General features: G+C 33.6%; 1 protein-coding gene across 7 annotated transcripts in view; it reads right to left on the bottom strand.

The window, feature by feature from the left end:
* LOC145276991 (carbohydrate sulfotransferase 15-like) overlaps nucleotides 1-26,482 on the bottom strand; it is a 180,183-nt gene that overhangs the window by 27,686 nt on the left and 126,015 nt on the right. For all 7 annotated transcript variants that reach the window (XM_080128560.1, XM_080128563.1, XM_080128562.1 and 4 more), the window contains one exon: nucleotides 2,924-3,025. In XM_080128560.1, coding sequence (XP_079984686.1) covers nucleotides 2,924-3,025 — 102 coding nt within the window. The remainder of the gene's footprint in view (nucleotides 1-2,923; nucleotides 3,026-26,482) is intronic.

Here is a 26,482-nt window from a genome sequence, read left to right on the forward strand (position 1 = left end):
TACACAATAAATTGTTGCCAAAAAAACAAGATAAAAACTGTTCTGTTCGTCTCGAATTCGGAAATTTTTTATGTCTATTATGTTGCACAGACATCAAGATCTTTTTACCAAGCAGAGTTTCATTATAGATGATAAGTTGATACTCATACCAAGGGAAACAATTCTTATTTCCTAATCAATACATTAAAAAGAACTATTAGAAATAAGTGTCTGTTATAGATGGCGAAAGTATTAAAGGTACAACTTGAATGTCTAAAATTAAGGATATTGATCTGATAGTAAACACATCAAACTAAAACATCCAAATGTTGAAACTATTAAATAATAATAATAATAATAATAATAATAATAATAATAATAATAATAATAATAATAATAATAATAATAATAATGGAAGTCTAGGGAGACTTGCTGCCACGTAGACTTCAGAGAACAATACAATTACAATTATCCATTAAGTCCCATCTCTGAGTAAATAATAATAATAATAATAATAATAATAATAATAATAATAATAATTCTGTTTTCCTTTATCAACGTCTCTCTGGAAAGGGATGGGATTCATTTCCAGAGGATTTCCCTTAATTGCAGCTTCAAACCAGGAGCTTCAAAAATCAAAGGTTTCCTAAAGATGTTGTAGAGGTCTGAAAGCCGCCTAAAACATCGGGGATTTGTAGTTTTTTCAATTGTCCTTCCAGACGACATGATACTACTCCTAGTGTACCAACTACGACCACGATTATTTGTGTTTTAACCCCGTGACTATGCCTTATCTCCAAGCCCAATGGAGCATAATTGCTCCACTTCTCATTCTCCTTCTCTCTCACATTCCTGTCCCAGGGTACTGAAAAGTCTACAATCTGCCAGTTTTTTGAGACTTTATCAATGACGACCAAATCCGGACGATTATATTCCAATTGTTTGGTCGTTATGACACTTTTGTCCCACCATACCTCTACCTTGCCATCCTCACTTGTTCTCACTTCATAAGGAACCTCCTCAAACCATTTTCCAGCACACTTCACCCCCACACTCATACACACCTCCCAATATATCCGGAATCCCATGCGATCGTGTCTTTTGCGGTACTCTCTCTGGGCAAGTCCACTACACCCTGCTGCAAGGTGTGCAATTGACACTGAGGTCTTACCACAAATCCGGCATTCTGCAGCAACTTCCTCTCTTAAAACCACTTTTTTGAACAATCGTGTTCCTAATGCCTGCTCTTGTGCTGCACAAAGAAAAGCTTCAGCACTCTTAGCCAGATACTCAGCTCTAAGCCATTGCCATGATCTTTCATCAGTCACTTCTGCTATATCCTGGAAGAACCTTCCATTCATTTTCTTCCTAGCTAGTTCCTCTGCCCTTTCTCTATCCATATGTTTCATATAATCAGCCTTGGTCTCACATACCTCCACTTCATTGGCCACAACCTTAAGCATCCACTCCTCACTTCTAACCACATGCTCCTTCAACGACATCTCCTCGGTTCTAACACAATCTTTTACACTTTTCAATCCTCTCCTACAGTCTTTCCTCTTTTGATACAGCCTTGCTACGCTACTTCGAATGTGAAATATACAAAACATTGCTAAAACTTTTCTTGTTTTGATATCCATGACATGCAAATCCTTGTAAGACCATTCTAAAATTCCCGCATTGTATCTCAAAACACTGATTGCCCATGCATTCACTGCTTTCATTAGGTTTCCTCCATACAGTTTCGACTTTGCAATTAGTTTCACTCTTCTAAGATACTCCTTCCTGACTTTTTCCTTCATTTCTCTGTTCATGATGCCTACACTCTCCAACACTCCCAAATACTTATACCCTGTATCTTCTATTTCTTTCATGATTTCTCCATTTGGCAGCACTATTCCATTCGAATGAACCTTTACTCCTCTTTTCATCACCAGCACCACGCATTTACTAATCCCAAACTCCATCCCAATGTCTTCTGAGTATGTCCCCACAAGTTCTACCAGTCTCTTCATCTCCTTTTCATTTCTACCGAATATTTTCAAATCATCTATAAACAGTAAGGCGTCTGTCACCAGATCCAAAGTTATACCCCATTTTTTTTTCTCTTCAAGAGGATGCTCAGTGGCATTATTATCATTACAAAAAGAAATGGCGATAACGAATCTATTCCATGTTTAATTCGAACCTGCCCCATCTCCTCTCTGTTTGCTGTCAGCACCGTTTTCCATTGAGCCATGCGTGTCTCCAAAAGCCCTACCACATTCTCAGCAAACTTCATCATCAATAGTGTTTCACATATCCATGAATGAGGAACCATGTCATAAGCCTTTCTGTAATCGATTTATGCTACGCTCAGATTCCTCTTCTTCTTCGCATCCTGCATTATTGCTTTATCAATTAGTAGTTGCTCTTTAGTACCTCTCGAGGCTTTCCGGCACCCCTTCTGTTCGTCAGGAAAAACATCATTACTCTCAAGATGTTCATAAATTTTCTCTGCAAATATTCCAGTCAATCAGTGGCAGACATTGGTTTATAATCATTGGCATCTGTTCCCTTTGCAGGATCTTTCCTTATACAGTGTTGTGCTTCTCTTCACAAGCCAATCAGGGACATCTCCCTACTACAACTCTTTGCAGGGCAGCCGTTATAGGTGGATAAAGGCATGGAAACTGTTTAAACCAGAAGCCCATCACTCCATCTGGACCAGGTGCCTTCCAGTCATCCTTCGTATACCAACCTCAACGTCATCAATGTTATCTCAACGTTCTTCATCTGCTGCATTTCTAATAGCCTTTCTCTGACCTCTCCCAACCAGCTAGCCTTCTTATTATATCGCCCTTCGACAGGCCAAATCCCACTACAGAATTTCCTAATAATAATAATAATAATAATAATAATAATAATAATAATAATAATAATAATAATAATAAATGTTATTCACCAAAGATCTGTGTCCTAGTCAGTTGTTCAGACGTGGGATCAAAAATATGCAAGTAATCTTCAAAATGTTGAATTCTTGCATTGTTTATAAATACATCATAACCTGCAAAAGAAAAAAAAATAGGAATAATTGTTTAACAGGTGAGAAATGACATGGTGTGTGAAAAGCTTCAATGTATAAAAGGCTGAGTGAAATATCGTTGCAACTAAATCACAAGTTTATTAAGTAAAATATCACAAACGCTTTACACAGTATTTCTAAGCTATGTTTCTACTAGTACACTTCGTAGTACACAAATTATTAGATTCATTAATATTCCTACAAAGACGTTAGGAAACACTTTCAATCTCTATCTATTAAGTCCCCTCACTACACTCAGAAGTGGCAGAAGTTTCTTAACAGATTCTATTATTTCTACAACACGTCTTCTTAAACTGACCTATATTGCAATAAACAGAGTATCATAATTTTATTATTATTATTATTATTATTATTATTATTATTATTATTATTATTATTATTATTATTATTATTATTATTATATTAAACAGACGATTCATAATTATTAAATTTCTTTAAACTATTACAAAACCATACATGTAGAAAAGGTTATAAATAGTATACCGAAGTATTATTGCACTTACACTCATTCATACTATTATGAATACAGATAGTAAGTCCCTTTTCAACCTCAACGAATAACGGGTTTCTCAAACTTCTAATTTCATTTAGCACAGTTCCCTTTCATTTCAGTATTTTAACACTTTAAATAATTTCCATAAAACTGATATTTAACTTTCAAGACGTTATTACAAGTAATTTCATTATGCTGAAAACCTGCCTGCCTTTTAATTTTATAAAATGCTCAATTCTGTGCCTGTTTTATCTATTTTTTTAATTTACAAAACAGAGTAAACATTAAGTCGTCTTATCTATTTTATACTTAATCTGTTCTATCATCGGGCAAATAATGAGAACTCTATTTACATTGCGACATCGTTTTCGTCCTTCATCATTTTATCTTTGTCATGTGTTTTTCTCTCTTTCTTTTTAAACAAATTATCTTTACGTTGCAGTTTCAGTTCTCACGCTATACTTAACCTTTTACCTTTAGAGTCATGGAGAAATCCTCTCAGGCTGAGGCAAATTTTGTTTTCGTCCTAATAATTTCGGTTTCTGTTTTTAATGGTTTATTTTATTTCTATATATGATACTTTACAGTTTAAATCATTGATCATTAATTTATTATAAGTTAAGATAAGGTGTTTTTTTTTTTAGAGAAGGTGAAATTTAAATTGATAGCTCTATTTTCTTTATTTGCAGATTTGGCAACTATCGATTATTTTGAGTTCAGTTTAGTTTGACAGTTCATCATGTTGTTTTTAGCAGGACGGAGTCACATGCCACTAAGTGCGCGATACGAAAAATTTAATGAGAAAAACATTTGATGAACGAGTAATTTCACGAAATAGACATACCAACTGGCCACCTTGTTCATGCTATTTAACTCCATTAGATTATTTCCTTTAGGGCTATGTAAAGTCCAGTCTTTACGCTGATGAACCAGACACAATAGACGTAAGACAATATTCGACGCATTATTGCCGAAATACAGACTAATTTAATGCAAAGTTTGTAAATGTTAGACCTTAGGATTACATGATATATGCGTGAGCCTCTCGCCATATGCCCGAAATTGTATTTAAATTACAAAATTCGAAACAGTAATCTTTGGGATAAACTACATATTTGTATAATAACATCTAATTTTGGGATCTATTTAAATTTAATGTTTACCGCCTGTAAAAATACATTTTACTTAAAATAGCTTAATCTTCTGATTACTGAGGATTAAATGATAATTTTTACAGTTAATAAATAAAAATAATCTCTTATTTACATGTAAGATTTTTTTTCCATTAAAAATCTATTAGACTTATAATGAAATCTTTTTGGAAGAATTTTTTCATCGAAAATTTGTATTTGGAAGGTTTTTTTTTTACTTTGTTTTTATTTAGAAAACAGAACTAATTAAAACTAATTAAACTCACATGAAATAGAATTTACCTCATTACTTTGAAAATATTAAATATGCAACAAAATATAGATTTTAATATATTATTGATATAAAGAAATATAGAAAATAAATAAACTTATTCAATAAGAAAATAGACGAATTTGATAATAAATAAAATAAAATAATTATTAGAAATAATTAAAAATAGAAGAGACATTTTCAGGACATCTTATAATTAACCAGATAGGAAATTTCCAGGTCATTTTGCAATTAATTTGAATGACATTTCCACGGAATTTTAGAATTAATCAGAAGGTATATTTCCAGTGCATTTTGTAATTAACCAGAAGGGACATTTCCAGAGCATTTTATAATAATCAGAAGAGACATTTTCAGGACATTTTGTAATTATCAGATAGGACTTTTTCAGGGTATTTTCTAATTAAATCAGAAGGGACATTTCCAGGACATTTTGTAATTAATCAGAAATGACATTTCCAGGGCACTTTTGTAATGTTAAAACTTTGTTACATTAAATATAGTAGTAGAAAAACAAATAATTTTTATTAGTTTTGCCTTAAAAGCGAAACCCATTTTTTGTTTTATTATATATCCAATTTTAATTTTAAAGTGTTCCCAGGATAATAACGGCCAAAGCAAATTAACGTAATTATAAATAGATAATAATAAATAAGATCTAATATCGATTAATAAGTGAAATGGTTCAGTCATAAAATTTCAATGAATATAACCATCATAAAATTTCAATGAATAGAACCATTATAAAATTTCAATGAATAGAACCATTATAAAATTTCAATGAATAGAACCATTATAAAATTTCAATGAATAGAACCATTATAAAATTTCAATGAATAGAACCATTATAAAATTTCAATGAATAGAACCATTATAAAATTTCAATGAATATAACCATCATAAAATTTCAATGAATAGAACCATTATAAAATTTCAATGAATAGAACCATTATAAAATTTCAATGAATATAACCATCATAAAATTTCAATGAATATAACCATCATAACATTTCAATGAATAGAACCATTATAAAATTTCAATGAATATAACCATCATAAACTTTCCACGTAGACATCAGGATAAATATAAAAATAATTTTTTTTCGAAATTCACCAGTTGTAAATCATATTTTTCGCGTTTTCATTGACATACATCCACATTTCCCTACCATTTTATAACAGCTGTGTTTGCTCCTCAGTTTTTTAATCGAACGTAAAAGCCCTATTTTATAATTACTAACCAAACCAAAAGTAAAACGGTACTGTTAAAATAAAATCGAAATTATTTAAATAATTTAAAGATTAATCTTATTGCAAAATCGATTGGATTTTAATGTATTTTAAATTGTTCTATATGAACCCTCCACCTGAGTAACACTGGGTAAATACAGCTAGTTGTTTATATTATAGACTAGCAGGACTACCCGGCGTTGCTCGGGACTGTATAAACAATGAGAAAATTGAAGTTGATTTTGAATATATTTGTTTTTCTAAGGATAGAGGAATTTTGAATGTTTACGTATCCTTTGCTATTTCGAGCAAAAGAATATTTTACCTATCCCAGGACGGGTATTACACATGTATGAAATAATTGTACCTTCCCTAGGATAGGTAATTTACAGCACGTATATGGAATAATTTTACCTTTGCGAGGACGGGTAATGTACAGCATATTTAAAATAATTTTACCTACCCTCGGACGGGTAATTTAAATACGTATATGAAACAATTTAACATACCCTCATAAAAAATAATTTCTCTTCTCATCAAGGCTACAATAATTTTAAGAAAATTGAAATTATTTTTAGAAGATGGACCATTAGGATTTCCAAATCTTCTATCTATTCTATATCTATCTATCTATCTATCTATCTATCTATCTATCTTCTATCTATTCTATTCTATTCTATATATCTATAAAAACAGAGATGTGTGTGCCACAGACGATTTCTGATTGGTTAATCCAATAATCACATCTCCTAAAAAACAATGGTTTCTACGCTCTTACCTTTACCATAAAATATTATGGCTTTATTTATTGTCCATCTTGGAAGGGTTTAATTTTTTAATAACTTGTTAATTACAAATTTAAAAAATACGAAACTTATATACGAAACTAAACTACACGAAATCAAATGCTCCTACAAACTTAGGAGTAGTACGAGCAAGCACACGCGCACACACGCACACACACACGTTCACTACCGTCACGTTGTTATGGCAACGAAACCCGCTGACTTACATAAAAAGTAAACACACACAGCAAATGTGATTTTCTTCATTTTCTCATTTCACTCGTTGTCTTAAATTCATTTCGCGTTTGTATTACTGTACACACAGATTCGAATAAGTTGCCAAAAAACAAATATATAACAAATAAATGTTATCAAAGGCAAGATAAGTTACTTTTCTACCAAACTGGATATATTTTTCGTGTTTTTATTCAATTTAACATGTTTATTCAGCTCGAAAAGCATACAGTGTTTACCGATGTATTGGAAAATTCAAGATGGCGGCCGATTCTCTCTTTAACACGGTAAGTTTGGAAAAAGGTGTAATAAATAAAAAACCGGTTAAAATACTGTTAAAAACTCGCTCAATATATGTTACCGTGACATAGGTTGACATATATTCGGTGGGTTTTTAATAGTATTTTGTATAGTTTTTTTTATTTATAACACCTTTTCCCAAACTTACGGTGTTAAAGAGGGTGTGAGACGCCATCTTGAATTTTCCAACACATCGGTAAACACTGTATGCTGTTCGAGCTGAATAAACATGTTAAATTGAATAAAAACACGAAAAATATATCCAGTTTTTATCGGTTTTTTACCTTCTCTGCAGAAGTACAAAAAAAAAAAAAAAACGGAAGGTACTTTTACAGAATGTTAAACTAACCCTAACCGATGTTTTATGTTTAGTTTAGGAAAAGTCAGAAGAAACAAAAGTCATTATTGCATGAAATATACGTATTTAGTTGAAGTATTGTTTATGTCAATTCTTTCGAAGAAATTTAGCAAGAATACCTGTAAACCAGGAAATCGGTAAAATGTCATCATGGATGAATACTTATCTATTATAATTTCTACCCTTGACAAAAACTTAGCCATAACAAAAGAGATTTATTGTTCAGATTGTTTTTGAGATTGATTTTTAAAAAGATATTTTATAAATAAAATCGACATTAAAATTAAAGACTTAAATTACAATAATTAAATTTAAACATTCTTATTTCAATATTTGGCACATAACACCTGCAAAAATGATCACAATGTCAGGATTTCATTTTATTTCAGAATCGATGGCAAATTGTGTAGATTGATATCTCATTATATTAAATACTAATATTTAACATTAGTTTATCATTTAAGCCGATAAAAGGCCTTTTTTTTTTTTTTTTTTCTTCGCGTCATAAAAGGATTTGGAGTTTCCTAATCAATCTTTTCGGGTGCAGTTGCACGCTCTCAAAATAACTAAAGTGTTGGCTTTAAAAAAATTGGTTCATTAAAACTAAACAGGTTTAGTTTTAATAAAAAAAAAATCGCTTTGGTAATTAGATATGTCGTATGGTTATCCCTAATCGCTGAATAAAACCGCTAACGAGTTGAATGATTACGACATAAAATTAAACTCGGGTTCCTGAAACGGAAACTTCGTTTGTTTTTGTTTTTTTCTTATCAATATATTTACATTGTTATTTTATTTTCATTTTCAATCATTCGAACAGTTTTCTTTTTCAAGTAATCCAAGTTACAAAATTCCCACTGTTTACTATGCTAAAATCACAATGACTAATGTATACCTATTAACCCTTATCCTTGAGTGGCCTCTGGGCCTTGATAAGTGGTGACACCCATGTAAAAAAAAAAATCACTCGAACAGTTTTCTTTTTATAATGTATAGTTTTAAAAGTTTAAAAACTATATAGTTTTTACTTCAGGAAAATTAATGGGTCAGTTTTTACGATGTGCCCTGTTAAAATACTGTTAAAAACTCGCTCAATATATGTTACCGTGACATAGGTTGACATATATTCGGCGGGTTTTTAATAGTATTTTGTATAGTTTTTTATTTATAACACCCTTTCCCAAACTTACGGTGTTAAAGAGGGTGTGAGACGCCATCTTGAATTTTCCAACACATCGGTAAACACTGTATGTTTTTCGAGCTGAATAAATATATTACATTGAATAAAAACACAAAAAATATATCCAGTTAGGTAGAAAAGTAACTTATCTTGCCTTTGATAACATTTATTTATATATTTGTTTTTGACTATTTTTTCGAATCTATGTGTACAGTAATACAAACCCACGATATGAATACTCACGTTGTTATATATATATATATATATATATATATATATATATATATATATATATATATATATATATATATATATATATATATATACATATATATATATATATATATATATATATATATATATAAATGAGATTATAGCAGTTAAAAAACATTTTTAAAACACACACACACACACACACCTTTTTCAAAGTGATCAGAAATCGTATAAAAGTAAAAAGGGTAAATTTTTACTTACTTTCCAACTTAATCACCTTTAACGTGACTTTTACAGTTTTTTTTTAAATGGAATTCATTTACCGATACAAAAGAAATGATTAGTAAATAAATCCATGAATAAATATTATAAATGGTTTATTTTACTACTTGCCAGGATGCGGAGGAAAATGAATGAAGGGGGAGGGGAATAAAATAAAAACATTTTGGAAACAGAGTAAGTTTGAAAGAATTGCTTTGCACAGAAAGAAATTAATGAAAAAAGAATAAAATTAAATTTCTTTTCTTTCTTGATTTTTTTTAGTTTTTTATGAAAAGGGAAGTCAAAATTAAGACTATAAAAAACAATTTTTATTAAGAGCGAACCTCAGTCGTCAGGTCTGTAAAAAAAAGACGTGGAATAATCAAGAAATGTTTTCTAATACAATTTTTTTTTACTTATGTGTTCATTTGTCTCTTTGAAGTTCGTTTGTTTAATATATCGGTTTGCAATATAATTTTGTCATTCTGTCAGACTCAAATTTTAAATCTATATATCTATAAAAGTGAAAGTGTGTGTGTGTCTGTGTACATTTCCCTACGAAATAACTCTGTCAATTTTTAGTCTACAGACTCGAAATTTGATATACAAGGTACTGAGATTTGGAAAAATCTATGTGATCCGTTTTTAGCCAGAAATTTGGCGATTAAGGGGTCAAAGTTCAACGATTTGAGCTTTGAGAACTCTACCAAACTTCTCCGACAATTTTGGGTCTCCACACTTGAAATTTTAGATATAGCTTCTGTGGACATGGATCTAACTTAATAACTTGATTTGAGGCCAAAACAATAAATTTTCAGGGGTCATAATAGGGGTCAAAGTTTAAAAAATTACCCCCTTTTTTTTGCTCAGCATACACCTCCAAACACCCGGGCAACGCCGGGCACCCATGCTAGTTAATACATAAATACATTGCCTTGGTTAATGATAAGGCAACCCTTGTTTCACAATAAATTTCAACATTACTGGGTTTCTTTTTCTTTCCTTACTATCAGCGCTATCATTGTAAGAAAAATTATGGCATTTTTGGAAGATGTCTCAGCAGGATTTTCAAATTAATGCATAAATACATTGACACAGTTAAGTAATTAGACCCTTGCTTCATTATCGAATTCCACATTACTCTGTTTCATTTTCTTTCGCTACTACCGACAAAAGATTTTTTGGGAAAAAAATGACGTCATTGAAAATTCAGAAAAATATGAATGACCCTCCAACAGAAACGTGCCCATTTCACCCTCATATAAGACATTTCTAGTGGCTTAATGCTTTGTCTGGAGCGATTTCCATAAAAATTTCTAGTGTGTTCATGTCTTGTTTGGAGTGATTTCCATAAGATATTTCAAGTGGCTTCATGCCTTGCCTGGAGTGATGTCTTCGTCTATCACATTCAATCTTGGCGATGCCGAACCTTCCACCAGTATATATATCAACCTGTCTCATTCAGTCCCAAGCGACACTGGGTCTTCCTTTAGTGTATATTTCCACATATCTCATTCAATCCCCAGCGACGCCAGGGCCTTTTTCTAGTATATATTTCCACCTGTCACATTCAATTCCGGGCGACGCCTTGCCTTCTGCTAGTATATATTTCCACAACCCCACTGTCAAAAATATATATGTAATAAAGCAATATTTAACTCATAAACTTTTTCAGCCATTTCCGGGACTGACTTCATATCCCCGCACCCCACTGTTAAAAGTATACATGACATGAAGTAATGCTTCAATTGTAAAATGTTTCAGCCATTTCGAGACTGACTTCCTATTCCAATCCCAATCTGTTAAAAATATATATGACATAAAGTAATGTTTAAATCATAAACTGTTCCATCCATTTCCAGGACTGACTTCACATCTCCTACCCTACTGTTAAAAATATACAAGTAATGAAGTAATGTTTAAATCGCAAACTGTCTCAGCAATTTTCGGGGTTGGCTCCATATCCCAAACACCACTAGTAAAATATGTAAAAACTGACTTCATATGCCCCGCCCTACGGATAATGAGCAAGCTCAATGTTGCTTAACTTTGCTGATCTACATAAAGGATTTGGTATTCCCAAGTAGTCACCCATTTCATAACGATCAAGCTCAATGTTGCTTAACTTTGATGATCTAAATAATGCATTTGGTATTTCAAAGTAGTCACCGATCTGATAATGACCAAGTTTAATGTTGCTTAAGTTTGTTGCTTATGATCTACATAACTCATTTGGTATTCCGAAACAGTAACCCATCTGATAATGACCAAGCTCAATGTTGCTTAACATTTGTTATCTACATAAAAAAAAATTTGGAATTCCCAAGTTGTCATTCATCTGATAATGACTAAGTTCAATGTTCTTAACTTTGGTGATTTACATAAAGCATTTGGTATTTCGAAGTTGTCACTCATCTGGTAATGACCAAGCTCAATGTTGCTTAATTTTGATTATCTATATAATTCATTTGGTATTCAGAAGTAGTCACCTATCTGATAATAACCAAGCTCAATGTTGCTTAATTTTGGTCATCTACATAAAGTATTTAGTATATCCAAGTAGTCACCTATCTGATGATGACCAATCTTTATCTTGCTTTTTCAAAAAACAAAAAAAAATAAAAAAAAATGCATACACAACATACGGATAATTCTACAAATTATATATATGTTTTTTATTCCAACGGTGGGGATTTATTAGTTAGGTTAGGATCCACAGAGTGAATGAGGTATTGTGGTAAATGTTGCCAGTCAAGAGTAAGACTTCAAAGTCAACATTGTTTCATTTGTACCCAACCTCTCCCCAATATTTTATAGGGTCTTGTGCCTAAGTTTGTTGATTGTAATTTTTTTAAAAATTTAATCATTGTAAAAATCATTTTTGCCAGCAATAAACTATATAAATAAGATCAAAGTGTAGTATCTGTTCTGATACTGCGCTTCAATTTTTTTCTGTTAGTGGAAATATTTTCATGACGGAGAAAATTATTTATGTTCCTATCACGAATTCCCATATTAAAAACCGAATTTGTTTACATACAACTCTCCACTCGCGGGGAAGAAAGTAAAGAAAAAACAATAACAAAAAAAGTACAGAATAGTTAAAACATACCGTCCCCTCCCCATATTAAGAATTGCTTTCTAAATAATGTTATTATTTCTGCACGATCCGTAATTCGTATGTCAGTTTTTTTTTATTTATTGTATTGTCGAGTGAAATTACCGAATAGTTCAAAGCCTACCCTCCCTTGACCATATGTAAATGATTTTCTAAATAATAACTTGATTATTTCAGCACAGTTCGTATTCTGTATGTCAGTTGCTTATTTAATAAATTGTTAGATGAAAGTACAAAATAGTTTTAAAAACCTTCCATAACCATATTAAGATTGGCTTTCTAAATAACGTTAATATTCCAGCACGGTCCTTATTCCGTTTTTTTTTTAAAATAAAATTGCTGGGTGAAAGTACAGAATAGTTTACAAAAATACATTCCTGTCTCCTTATTAAGAATGGCTTTCTAAATAATAACAGCACGGTCCGTATCCTGTGTGCCATTTTTCAATTTTTTAATTGTTAGGTGAAAGTACAGAATAGTTCAAAACATACGCTCCCCATATTAATAATGGTTTTCTGAATAATAACGCTATTATTTCAGCACGGTCCATATTCCCAATGTCAGTTTTCCCTCTCCCCTCTTTTAAAAATATATATATATATGAAATAAAGTAAGTATGAAATCGTAAATTGCTTCAACCATTTCCAGGACTGATTCCATATCACCCCATCATTTAAAAATAGATATGAAATAAAGAAAATTTGAGATCATAAACTGCTTCAGCCATTTCCGGAACTGACTCTACATCACCCCCACCCCTTCTCTTAAAAATAAATATGGAAAAAAGGAATATTAAGATCCTAAACCGCCTCAGCCATTTATGGGGTTGACTTCATATCCTCCCTGTCTCTTATAAATATATGTAAAATAAAGTAATTTTGAGATCATAAACTGCTTCAGCCGTTTCCGGGCCTGACTCCGTATCCCCCCTTCCTTTAAAATATATATAAAATGAAGTATTTTTGAGATCGTAAACTGCTTAAGCCATTTCTGGGATTAACTCCCTATCCTTAAAATATATTCTGTGTCGATTATTTTGTATATTTTTTTTTAAGGAGGAGGTAATGCCTGATAGGAAACTATATTACGTTTACTTGGCCTTTTTGCTAAGATTATAGTGTAGTATTTGTTCTGGTGCAATATTTCAGCGATCTCATTTCTCCCCCCTATTTTTTGTAAGGAGTAGATAATACCTGGTGAAAAAAACTTGGTTGCTTGGTCTTCATGATTGAGACAATTATTAATCTTAAGAGAAAGTAAAGAATAGTAAAAAACATACCCTACCCTACCCATATTAAGAATAGCTTTCTAAATAAAAACACTATTATTTCAGCACAGCCCGTATTTCACTTTCTTATTTAATAAATTGTTAGATGAACGTACAGGATAGTTTAAAAATATCTTTCCATCTTCATATTAAGAATGGCTTTCTAAATATTATTATTTCAGCACGGTTCGTATTCCGTATGTTATTTCTCACCTCCTCCATCTTAAAAATATATATGAAATAAAATAAATATGAGATCGTAAAATAAAAGATAAATGGGTTTACAAATTCAAAACCGCGAGTAAAATTTTCATATTATTTCATTCTTTTTTATTAGCATACACACACAAAAATGAGTTAGTGCTATCAGCTAGAATTTAAATCAAAACATGTAGCGTTGCAGCCTACTGTTGTGTTCTCTAATAAGAGTGCGCATGTGCATGACCGCACGAAATATGTGCTCAGTGTTAATGTACGTTGTACATGTAAATTTGCCGATGTGTGTACGCATTCTTCATGCATGTAAACAGGAATTATTCGCTATAAACCATCCTTGGTTAATGAATATTATTTACTGAAAATTTCAGTGCTATGTGACCAGTAGTTTAAGAGTTTACCTGTTAGATATTTACACACACATACATGCACTGTTTTATTTAAATAGAATAAGAAAATAGAATTACTTCCTTTATTTAGCAACACTTTAAATAATTAAAATTAAAAATAATGTAACTGTAGGACTTTTTATTTTATTTTTTAATTACATTTTCACCCCAAACAAAGCACATTGCCACTTTGATGTACTATCAGGGACATAAACTACAGGGGTACTATGTGAGGACTTGAGCAGCAAGATGTCGGTTCATGTTACTCTTGAACTTCTGCACGTTAGTACAGTTGGGGAAGCAGGAACCCGGAAGGGAATTCCAAAGTCTAGTTGTTCTGGGGAAGAAACTATTGTAGTAGAAGGCTCTCTTACATTTAGGGATCTCAACTGTGAAGGGGTTAGATTTTGCTGCTTGTCGGGTTTGTCGGGCGTATTTACGTCGAGGGGGTACAGGTGCTTGCAGTTCGTCAAAGCATTCACCGTTGAAGTACTTGTAGAACAGGCAGAGGAATGCTACATTCCGTCGATGGGACAGAGGCTGAAGCTTAGATGACAGTTCAGGACCTATCAGGTTGGCGACTCTCTTTTGTAACCTTGTGTAGGAGTGAGAGACTAGTAGCAGATGCACCAGCCCAAATATGACCACAATACTCCATACATGGGCGAATGATGGCCTTATAGAGGTACAGGATACTTTCGGGCGTTAGCACGGTAGAGAGAACTTACCTTTTTCGTAGCGGTCCTGGCAATACTCTCAATGTAATTTTTCCAACTTATGTTTCCTGTGAACGTTAGGCCGAGGAGTTTAAAAGATGTACTTTCAGATAAAGAGCCTTTGGCCATTGCTATTGGTGGTAAAGAAGGTTTCTAGTAGTGGCAGCATTTAATGTGACCATCCATTTTTGTCCCCATTCCACTATAGATTGGAGGTCGTCCTCTAATGTTTTTGCCATTTCTATAGATATGTGTTCATTTGTTTTCCTGTCGTGTGTGTTATAAAGCGTGGTGTCATCAGCATATATATCCATCTCAGAGACAATTTTGTCAGGGGGGTCATTTATGAATATTAGGAATAATAGAGGTTCAAGGATAGATCTCTGAGGCACACCCGCATTTATATCACATTGCTTAGATGTACGAGCATCGAGGACAACCGGAATTTTTCTCTTATTTAAGAAGGATTTAATTAAGTATTTTCCAGTGATACCGTATGATCTGATTTTCCTTATTTCTTGATGGTTTAATTTTCCTTATTTCTTGATGGTTTAACTTGTAAATATCAATTATGAATAAAAGGATATCGTTTCCAAAACTTGATAATTTCAAAATCTTTCTATTTATATAGCTCTAGGTAATTACACCTATTGAGCTTATCATAACTGCAATACTCAGAGCACAGCACCTTTAAATATGTTTTACTGGGACTTTGCTCATTTAGACCCTGTCTCACTTTTTAAATATATTTTCACCCGACGCGTATTTAAAAGCGATTAAGCGAAGCCCACTATTAATTTGTTTGTAAACAAGCTGATGGTTCGAACACTGTGCGACGGGAGGGTGTGAATTTAATACACACTTTATGAGAAATATTTACGGCACTGATTCGTAGCCGAATGATGAGAGCCGCCGACTGTCAATGCGACGGTCGTAGGTTCAATCCACGGCTGGGGAAAGGTGTTTGTCTAGCCGCACTGATGAGTTGTGATACAGCGAAACAGTACTGTATGTGGATGACAAGTATATAATAATTTTTTTACTATAATGATTAAATACCTACAGCCAGTAGTGCTTTATCCTTTCGGAAATCTTCAGTACAGGGTGTCACGATTAACACCAGTCGAACGATTCGAACTCGGCAACACGAGACATCTCTAGCTCGATTAGCAAAGACCGTATCCATTCAGCTACTATTATCCGCGTGAAATAACGCTGAATTTGAACATTTTAATTTTAAATGTTCTTTACATCAGTCAGACAGTGATCTAATCGTTATACGATAACCTATGCATAAGAGTTAAATTGACCGAGTTTAATTCAACTGAAAGTGCTCAACGATAAGAAACGAATTTCTTAAAGGGGCTATCATAATTATTTTTTACTATAATGATTAAATACCTACAACCATTAGTGTTTCATCCTTTCGGGAATCTTCAGTGCAGGGTGTCACGATTAACACCAGTCGAACGATTCGAACTCGGCAGCACGAGACATCTGGAAGTGCTCAACGTTAAGAATCGAATTTCTTAAAGGGGCTATCATATATATATATATATATATATATATATATATATATATATATATATATATATATATATATATATATATATATATAAATAAAATTTTATTTAAATACTATGCATTACTATAATGGTATTATTATTCTGTTCATCTAGCAATTGGAAAAAATTCCCAGTTACAAAACCCAAGATGGGGTTGACAGTGTCCTTTAACATTTACAGACGGCTGATGAACGTCTAAAACGAAAGGATATACATATGATTATATCCTGGAATTTTCATGATTTATACCTGGCGGACGAAACGCTTCTCGATGTCAAATACATAATTTTTTCTCTTTCCATAGATTTAGTTTCTTAAACGCGTGCTAATCACGTTTCCGTTTTCATACGCCTTTGGTACGTTTTCATCGCCACCTCGACGCATACTAATTTGAATATTTGCACCGAGAGAACTTTGTATCAGTTACATATCGGTTGGCCTCATTTTAAGCCAACCAGTAATGGCGATTTTTAAACGAGGAAATGTAATTTGAAGCAAATTACTTTTAGTCTTGTATTATAAGTATAACCTCTGTGATCTGTATTCTGACTCTTAGAAAACTTGCACATAAAATTAAAGAAGCCGGTTTCATCAGATACGTCCACACATTTATATGAGATGCTTTGTCTGTTTGTTGAATGGTCGGTTTTAGAGACCAACCACGACTTATTACACTTACGTAATCAAAAGTACTTCCTTTCCTCGGACTTTCTATACTGCTTGAGTCTTCGTGGCCATTTTGTGTGGCATCACTATTATTATTATTATTATTATTATTATTATTATTATTTGTATAAGTATATATAGTTGTATGGAATTCACTTACAAATTAATTAACTGATCATTATGAATTCTGGGACATAATGCAAGGCATAAAAGGTCGTTATATGGATCACATTTAGTTTTATAAATACGTGTAAAACGGAGGGAGTAGAAATTTGTCGTTAAACTTCTTCAATTTTTGTAAAATTTTAACGTGAGATAGGCATCAATTAAACATTTTTCTAATTTAAATTCTTTGGGGGTATTTTGAAAGGTTTTAAAGAGAATAATATAGGCACAACTTCCCATTTGTAAATTCAAATATTCAGATTTGGATTGAATTTGATCCTTAGTTATCAGACATAGGCAAGATTTCCTTAATTTCAATTTGTTCCTAGAGCCCCTTAAGTTTAAGTAATGAATTTAAGACATTTTCTTGAAGTTATTCAAAATCATGTAATAATTTTGATTAAACTTAATATAAGAATTCTTAAGGTTCAGCATCATTATGTCGTGGCTTTAATCTTTTATGTAGTGCAAGCTCGTCATTAACGAGGAATTAATTTTACTCGTTTGTTTAGTTACTCTTCTCTTCTATATAAATAAAACAGTACATGCATGTGTGTGTAAATATCTAACAGGTAAACTTTTAGCTACTGGTCACATAACACTGAAATTTTCAGGAAAAAATATTCATTAATCAAGGATGGTTTATAGCGAATAATACTTTGTTTACATGCATGAAGAACGCGTACAGATATAGGCAAATTTACATGTACAATGTACATTAACACCGAGCAGATATTTTGTGCGGTCATGCACATGCGCACACTTAATACAGAACACAAAAGTAGGCTGTAACGCTATATGTTTTGATTTAAATTCTAGCTGATAGCACTAACTCATTTTTTTTGTCATTAATAAAAAAGAATGAAATAATACGAAAATTTTACTTGCGGTTTTAAATTTGTAACCCATATATCTTTTTCTGAAATAATAATATTTAGAAAGCCATTCTTAATATTAGGAGGGAAATGTTTTTTTTAAAAACTATTCTGTACTTTCACCTAACAATTTATTAAATAAGAAACTGAAATACGGACCGTGCTGACATAATATTATTATTTCGAAAGCCATTCTTAATATATTGAGAGTAGAGCATGTTTTTTTCTTTTACTATTCTTTACTTTCTCTTAAGAATTTAAAATAATTGTTTCAGTCATGAAGACCAAGCAACCAAATTGTTTTCACCAGGCATTATCTCCTCCTTAAAAAAATGAGGGAAGTGGAAATGAGATCGTTGAAATGCTGCACTTATCAGATACTACACTTTGATCTTAGCAAAAAGGCCAAGTAAACGTAATATAGTTTCCTACTAGGCATTATCTCCTCCTTAAAAAAACAAAAACAAAGCAAAGATACAAAATAATCGACACAGAATATATTTTAAGGATGGGGGGGGGATCTGGAGGTAATCCCAGAAATGGCTGAAATAGTTTACGATCTCAATACTTTATTTTATATATATTTTAAAGGAAGAGGGGGGATACGGAGTCAGGCCCGGAAACGGCTGAAGCAGTTTATGATCTCAAAATTACTTTGTTTTACATATATTTATATGAGACAGGCAGGATATGAAATTAGCCCCAGAAATGGCTGAGGCTGTTTAGGATCTCAATATTCCTTTATTCCATATTTATTTTTAAGAGAGGGGGTGGGGGACATATAGAGCCAGTCCCGGAAATGGCTCAAACAGTTTACGATCTCAAATTTTCTTTATTTCATATCTATTTTTAAATCATGGGGTGATATGGAATCAGTCCTGGAAATGGTTGAAGCAATTTACGATTTCATACTTACTTTATTTCATATATAGTTTTAAAAGAGGGGGAGGGAAAACTGACATTGGGAATATGGACCGTGCTGAAATAATAGCGTTATTATTCAGAAAACCATTATTAATATGGGGAGCGTATGTTTTGAACTATTCTGTACTTTCACCTAACAATTTAAAAATTGAAAAATGGCACACAGGATACGGACCGTGCTGTTATTATTTAGAAAGCCATTCTTAATATGGAGAAAGGAAGATATTTTTGTAAACTATTCTGTACTTTCACTGAATAAATTTTATAAATAAAAAAAGATGAAATACGGAATAAGGATCGCGCTGAAATATCAACGTTATTTAGAAAGCCAATCTTAATATGGGCAGGGAAGGTTTTTAAAACTATTTTGTACTTTTACCTGACAATTTATTAAATAAGAAACTTATATACAGAATACGAACTGTGCTGAAAGAATAAAGTTATTATTTAGAAAATCATTTAAATATAGTCAGGGGAGGGTATGTTTTGAACTATTCTGTAATTTCACCCGACAATGCAATAAATAAAAAAACTGCCATACAAATTACGGACCGTGCTGTAATAATATTATTATTTAGAAAGCTATTCTTAATATGGTGAGGGGAGGGTATGTTTTAACTGTTCTGTACTTTTTCGTTGTTTTTTTTCTTTACTTTCATCCCCGCGAGTGGAGAGTTGTAAACAAATCCGGTTTTTAATATGGAGGAAATCCAGCTCCCCCAAAAAGGGAATTCGTGATAGGAACAAAAATAATTTTCTCAGTCATAAAGAACATTTCTACTAACTCAGAACAAAAATGAAGTGCAGCATCAGAGCAGACACTACACTTTGATCTTAGCCAAAAGACCAAGTAACCAAGAAGTTTTCTACTAGGCATTATCTCCTCCTTAAGTTAAGCAACATTGAGCTTGATCATTATCAGGTGGGTTACTACCCCAGAATACCAAATGCATTATGTAAATCATCAATATTAAGCAACATGGAGCTTGGTCATTATCCAATGGGTGACTACTTAGGAATACCAAAGGCTTTATGTCGATAATAAATGTTAAGCAACATTGAGCTTGATCATTACCAGATGGGTGACTACTTGGGAATACCAACTCCTTTATGTAGATCAACAAAGTTACGCAACATTGAGCTTGATCTTTATCAGATTGGTGACTACATCGTAATACCAAATACTTTATATAAATCACCAAAGTTAAGAATATTGAACTTGGTTATTATAAGATGGGCAACAACTTGGGAATAGAAAATCCTTCATGCAGATAACAAATGTTAAGCAACGTTGAACTTGATCATTAATACCAAGTGTTTAAGTAGCTCGCCAAAGTTAAGCAACATTAAGCTTGGTTATCATCAGATGGGTGACTACTTGGGATTACCAAATCCTTTACGTAGATCATCAAAGTAAACATCATACAGCTTGGTAAATTATCAGATGGGTGACGACTTTTGGAATACCAAGTGCTTTATGTAGATCGCCAAGTTGAGCTTGGTCACCATCATATAGCTGCCTACTTCGGAATACCAAATCATTTATGTAGATCACCAAAATTAAGCAATATTGAGCTTGGTCATTATCAGAAGAGTGACTACTTGGGAATACTATATACTTTATGTAGATCACCAAAGTTAAGCAAGATTAGGCTTGGTCATCATTAGATGGGTGACTACTTGGAAACACTAAATGCTTTATGTAGATCCCCAAAATCAAGCAACATTGAGCTTGGTCATTATCAGATGGGTGACTACTGGGGAATACCAAATGCTTTATGGAGATCATGAAAGTTAATCAACATTCAGCTTGGTCATTATCAGATGGGTGACTACTTTGAAATACCAAATCCTTTATGTAGATCATAAAAGTTAAGCAATATTGTACTTGGTCTTTATCAGATGGGTGACGACTTGGGGATATTAAATCCTTTATGTAGATCAGCAAAGTTAAGCAACATTGAGCTTGCTCATTATAAGTGGGGCGGAGCATATGAAGTCAGTTTTTACATATTTTACAAGTGGTGTCTGGAATATGGGTCAGTCCCGAAAATTGTTGAAACATTTTACGATTGAAGCATTACTTCATGTCATGTATACTTTTAACAGTGGGGTGCTGGGATATGAAGTCAGTCCCGGAAATGGCTGAAAAAGTTTACGAGTTTAACATTACTTTATTGCATATATATTTTTGACAGTGGGGTCGTGGAAATATATATTAGCAGAAGGCAAGGCGTCGCCCGGAATTGAACGAGACAGGTGGAAATATATACTAGAAAAAGGCCCTGGCGTCGCTCAGGATTAAATGAGATATGTGGAAATATACACTAAAGGAAGGCCTGGCGTCGCCTGGGATTGAATGAGACAGGTTGATATATATATATATATATATATATATATATATACTGGGGAAAGGCCCGACGTCGCCAAGATTGAATGGGGTAGTTGAAGACATCACTCCAGACATGGAGCCACTTGAAATATCTTATGGAAATCACTCCAAACAAGGCATGAACACACTAGAAAATTTTTTTATGGAAATCGCTCCAGACAAAGCATTAAGCCACTAGAAATGTCTTATATGAAGGTGAAATGGGCACGTTTCTGTTGGAGGGTCATTCATAGTTTTCTGAATTTTCAATGACGTCATTTTTTTCCCAAAAAATCTTTTGTCGGTAGTAGCGAAAGAAAATGAAACAGAGTGGAATTCGATAATGAAGCAAGGGCCTAATTACTTAACTGTGTCAATGTATTTATGCATTAATTTAAAAATCCTGTTGAGATACCTTCCAAAAATGACATAATTTTTCTTACAATGATAGTGGTGATAGTGAAGTAGGGAAGAAAGCCAGTAATGTTGAAATTTATTGTGAAGCAAGGGTTGCCTAATCATTAACCAAGGCAATGTATTTATGTATTAATTTGGAAATCCTAATGACCCATCTTCTAAAAATTAATATATTATTCCATATACATGCTGTAAATTACTTACCCTGGGAAGGTACAGTTATTTCGTACACGTGTAATACCCGTCCTAGGGTATGTAAAATATTCTTTTGCTCGAAATAGCAAAGGATATATAGACATTAAAAATTCCTCTATCGTTGGTGTTGTGGTTGCACGGTTGAATAATAATTAGTAAGGAAATACAATGAAGACGCAAACAACAAGATAACGCAATAATAAGTGTATTAAAGAAAAGGCGTATTTACAATATGTACAAATGACGGTGTCGAGTCAGAGAGTCTTGGTGGGAGGACATGTACGCTATTCGGCGTCACTTCCGATGGCATTTGAGTAAGATACACCAAGGCCAACCTAGGCTTGCCATTTATAGTGTTATGTTATTCGCATATGCAAATAAGTGGTTGCCACCACAACACCCCCCTCCCAAGATTTGAAGTCACACAGATTTCAATATCTTTTTCTTTTTGGGTTTACCATTAATGGTTCATTCACTTTTCTTTTCCTACCTGATCTTCGGGGTTCAGGTGCATTTTGAGGCGGTTCCAAATTAAAAGATTCGTATATGATATCTATGGTGTCTTCCTCTTCGACTGTTGTCGTATCATCATCATCTTGGATATGACGTTTTTTATCTGATTTAGGTGCCTTTTATGTATATTCTGTGGACCTTTAATCATGTATGTACAATCACCAATGCGTTTATCCACTACTCCACATTCCCAGTAAGATGTGTTATTTCTGTAGCACTTAAAATATACTCGATCTCCCGAGTTATATTTCTTTCTTTTCGTGTGTGTAGTGTTTCGGATAATTGCCTGCCTTGGCAATAGTTTGTCAAACGCTGATTTTACCTTTCTGGCAAACATTAGATCAGCTGGTGATATGTTTGATGGTGTACTAGGATGTGGTGTAATCCTATATACTTGCAAGAATTGTTGCAAAGCTTTTTCTGTTGGTGTTCCAATGGATTTCTTTAACGCTCGTTTTAGCGTGTCCACGAACCTTTCCGCGAGGCCGTTCGACCTTGGATGATACGGCGGAGTCGTGATGTGCTTCACTCGGAACGTGTCGCAAAATTCCTTAAACTCTGCGGATGTGAACTGCGTTCCGTTGTCAGTGACCAGTGTGTCTGGTACACTGAATCTTGCAAACAACTCGTGTAGGAACCCTATTGAGTTGTTCGTTGTTGGATTCCTGCAACGCATTACCTCCGGCCATTTTGTGAAACTATCCACTACAATGAAATAATAGTTTTCACCTACTGGACCAGCGAAGTCCATGTGGATTCTCGACCATGGTTGGTCGGTTTTCGATCAAGGTTTGTGTACTATAGGTGGAGATTTTGCCGCTAACTGGCATCCTTTACATTTATCAATTGTTGTCGCTATGTCAGTGTCCATGTTACGCCAGTACACGTAGCTTCTCATTAACGACTTCATTCGATTTATCCCCGGATGTCCTGTGTGGAAATCTCTTCACATCCTTTTCTGCAATGTTTTAGGTATTACCACTCTCTCGCTGTACAGTAACACATCGTCACATATGGAGAAAACTTCCTGCACCTTTGTGTCCGTTATAATTTTCTCTTTTATGTCCTTTATATATTCGTCTTTCTCGGCTTCCTTTTTAATGTCCGACAAAGTTACGAGTAGTCCCTTAATGATGTTTGCTACCATATTTTTTACTTCAACATTTGTCCGAATTGCTGCAATGACTGATTCTTCCAGATTGTGTTTCTGTGGTATCAGTCTTGACAGTCCATCCGCATGGCAAATCTTTTTTGATGCTAGATGTTGTAGCTGGAAATCGTAATTAAGTAGTATTGTACCCCAGCGCAGCAATCTATTTGCGGTGTATACCGGCAATCCTTTTTTTGATCCATAGATCGTGACTAACGGTTTATGGTCGGTTTCAAGTATGAATTGTCTACCATATAAATATCGGTGAAATTTAGTCACGGCAAAGATTATGCTCAACGCTTCTTTTTCGATTTGTGAATATGCCCTTTCGGCTGGTATCAGCGTTCTCGAAGCGTGCGCTATTGGTTTTCTAGACCCATCCGGCATAATATGTTGAATGCATGCTCCTAAGCCGTAGGAGCTAGCGTCACTAGCGACGACTATTTTTAAGTTTGTGTCAAAGTGCGTTAAGAATAATTCGGATGTTAGTGCGCTCTTTATTTTGTCAAAAGCGGTTTGACATTCTTGCGTCCAGTTCCACGGTGTATCCTTTTTAAGCAGATTATTTAAGGGGGCTCGCAAGTTATGCATTCCTTCAATAAAAGATTGGTAATAATTTGCAAATCCTAAGAAACTCTGCAAGGTGTTACATTATCGGGTGCTGGCATATTTTTTATTGCCACAGATCTGTCTGGGTCTGAACGTCGTCCATGTTTGTTTATTATGTGTCCAAGATACTTAATCTCGCTCATACAAAAGTCACATTTACTTTCTTTTACTTTAAAGCCGAATTCTTGTATTCGAGTAAATACTTGTTTCAAATGTTCCTTATGTTCTTCTAGGGATTTGCTCCTGACAACAATGTCGTCCAGGTATGCACATGCGCACTCAATACCACTTAGCATGGTGTCCATCGCTTGCTGAAAGATGGCAGGCGCTACTTTGATGCCAAAAGGCAATCGGTTGTATTTGTATAATCCCTTATGCGTATTGATGCATAGTATTTTTGAGCAATTCTCCTCGACCGGTATTTGCAAATACGCGTCGCTCAAGTCTATCTTGGAGAAGATATTACCCCCATTCAACTTCGTGAATATTTCCTCTGGGCTTGGTAGGGGGTAATGGTGATCTTTTAATAGGGAGTTGACCCCGGTCGAAAAGTCTGCGCACACTCTAACTTCGTCATTCTTTTTCTTTACGTATACGGTGGGGGCTGCCCACTCGCTGTGTTCTATTTTTGATAGAATTCCCGTCTGTTCCAATCTATTTAATTCTTTATCAATCTTTTCCAACCCAGCGAACGGAACATTTCGCTTTTTTCTAAAAATTGGGCTGGCGTTTTCTTTAAGTTCAAACGAGGCCTTGAATTTATTTCAGCGACCTAAGTTAGTCGTGAATGCCTCAGGAAATAATTCTTTTAAATCGTCTTTTATATTTACTGTTGTTGGAGAAGAACATTCTAATTTTTTACAGAATGTATTGATTGGCTTATCCCATAGTCCGAATTTCTCAATTAAATCTATTCCAAACAGATTTTCACTATTTTTTAGTACGAATATTTTTAATTTCTTCGAAATCCCTTTCAATTTTATCGGGAGGACAACTTCTCCTTCAAATTTTATACCACCACCAGTTACCGTCCGGGCTGCTTTACTAGTTTTCATCATGGCCGGTTTTTCCAACTTTTTCCACGTATTCAGGTTTATTATAGAAACATCGGAGCCGGAGTCGAGTTGTAACTTTATTGATGTTTTAAATATTTCCACTTTTACGTATTTTCGCCGATCTTTGTCTAATTTTGTATTTGATTTTGTTTGCTGTACTCTCTTTCTGGTGTAATCTTTATATCTGCAGCAATCGCTTTTGTGTCCCACCTTCTTACAAATGTAGCATTTTTTCTTCTTATAAGGACAATCTGATTCCCAATGCTTTTCTGCACATCTTTTACAGTTATATCTAGGAAGAGGCTTGTTATATTGTGTACTATATTTATGGTTATTATCTTTGGAATATCCCGTTCCATTGCTTTTCTTTGTAAAGTTCTTGGTTGGTGCGTATGGTTTTCTAACTTTTCTTACATATGCCACTCCGGATTCTTCTATATTTTTTGAATCCTTTTTTAGTGTAATGGCCCTTTCACAGTCCTCTGCAAGTTTCTGGAGGGTTAAATCTTGCTCAGATTCCAGCTTAGATAACACTCGTCGGCGTATTTCTGCATTTTTCGTGGAAACTAACCCTTGAGCGAAGATTAGACATTTAAAATCTTCTGCCGTTAGTTCTGCAAGCTTAAAATTATCGCAGTTTTTATTGACAACTGATGCGTATGTCAAATAATCTTGGTTGTCCATCTTTCTTAGAGTCATACACAGCCATCTTTTATGAAAAAGAGATATAT

The sequence above is a fragment of the Euprymna scolopes genome, chromosome 5, assembly GCF_053919585.1.
Source record: "Euprymna scolopes isolate OS-2025 chromosome 5, ASM5391958v1, whole genome shotgun sequence".
Taxonomy (NCBI): domain Eukaryota; kingdom Metazoa; phylum Mollusca; class Cephalopoda; order Sepiida; family Sepiolidae; genus Euprymna; species Euprymna scolopes.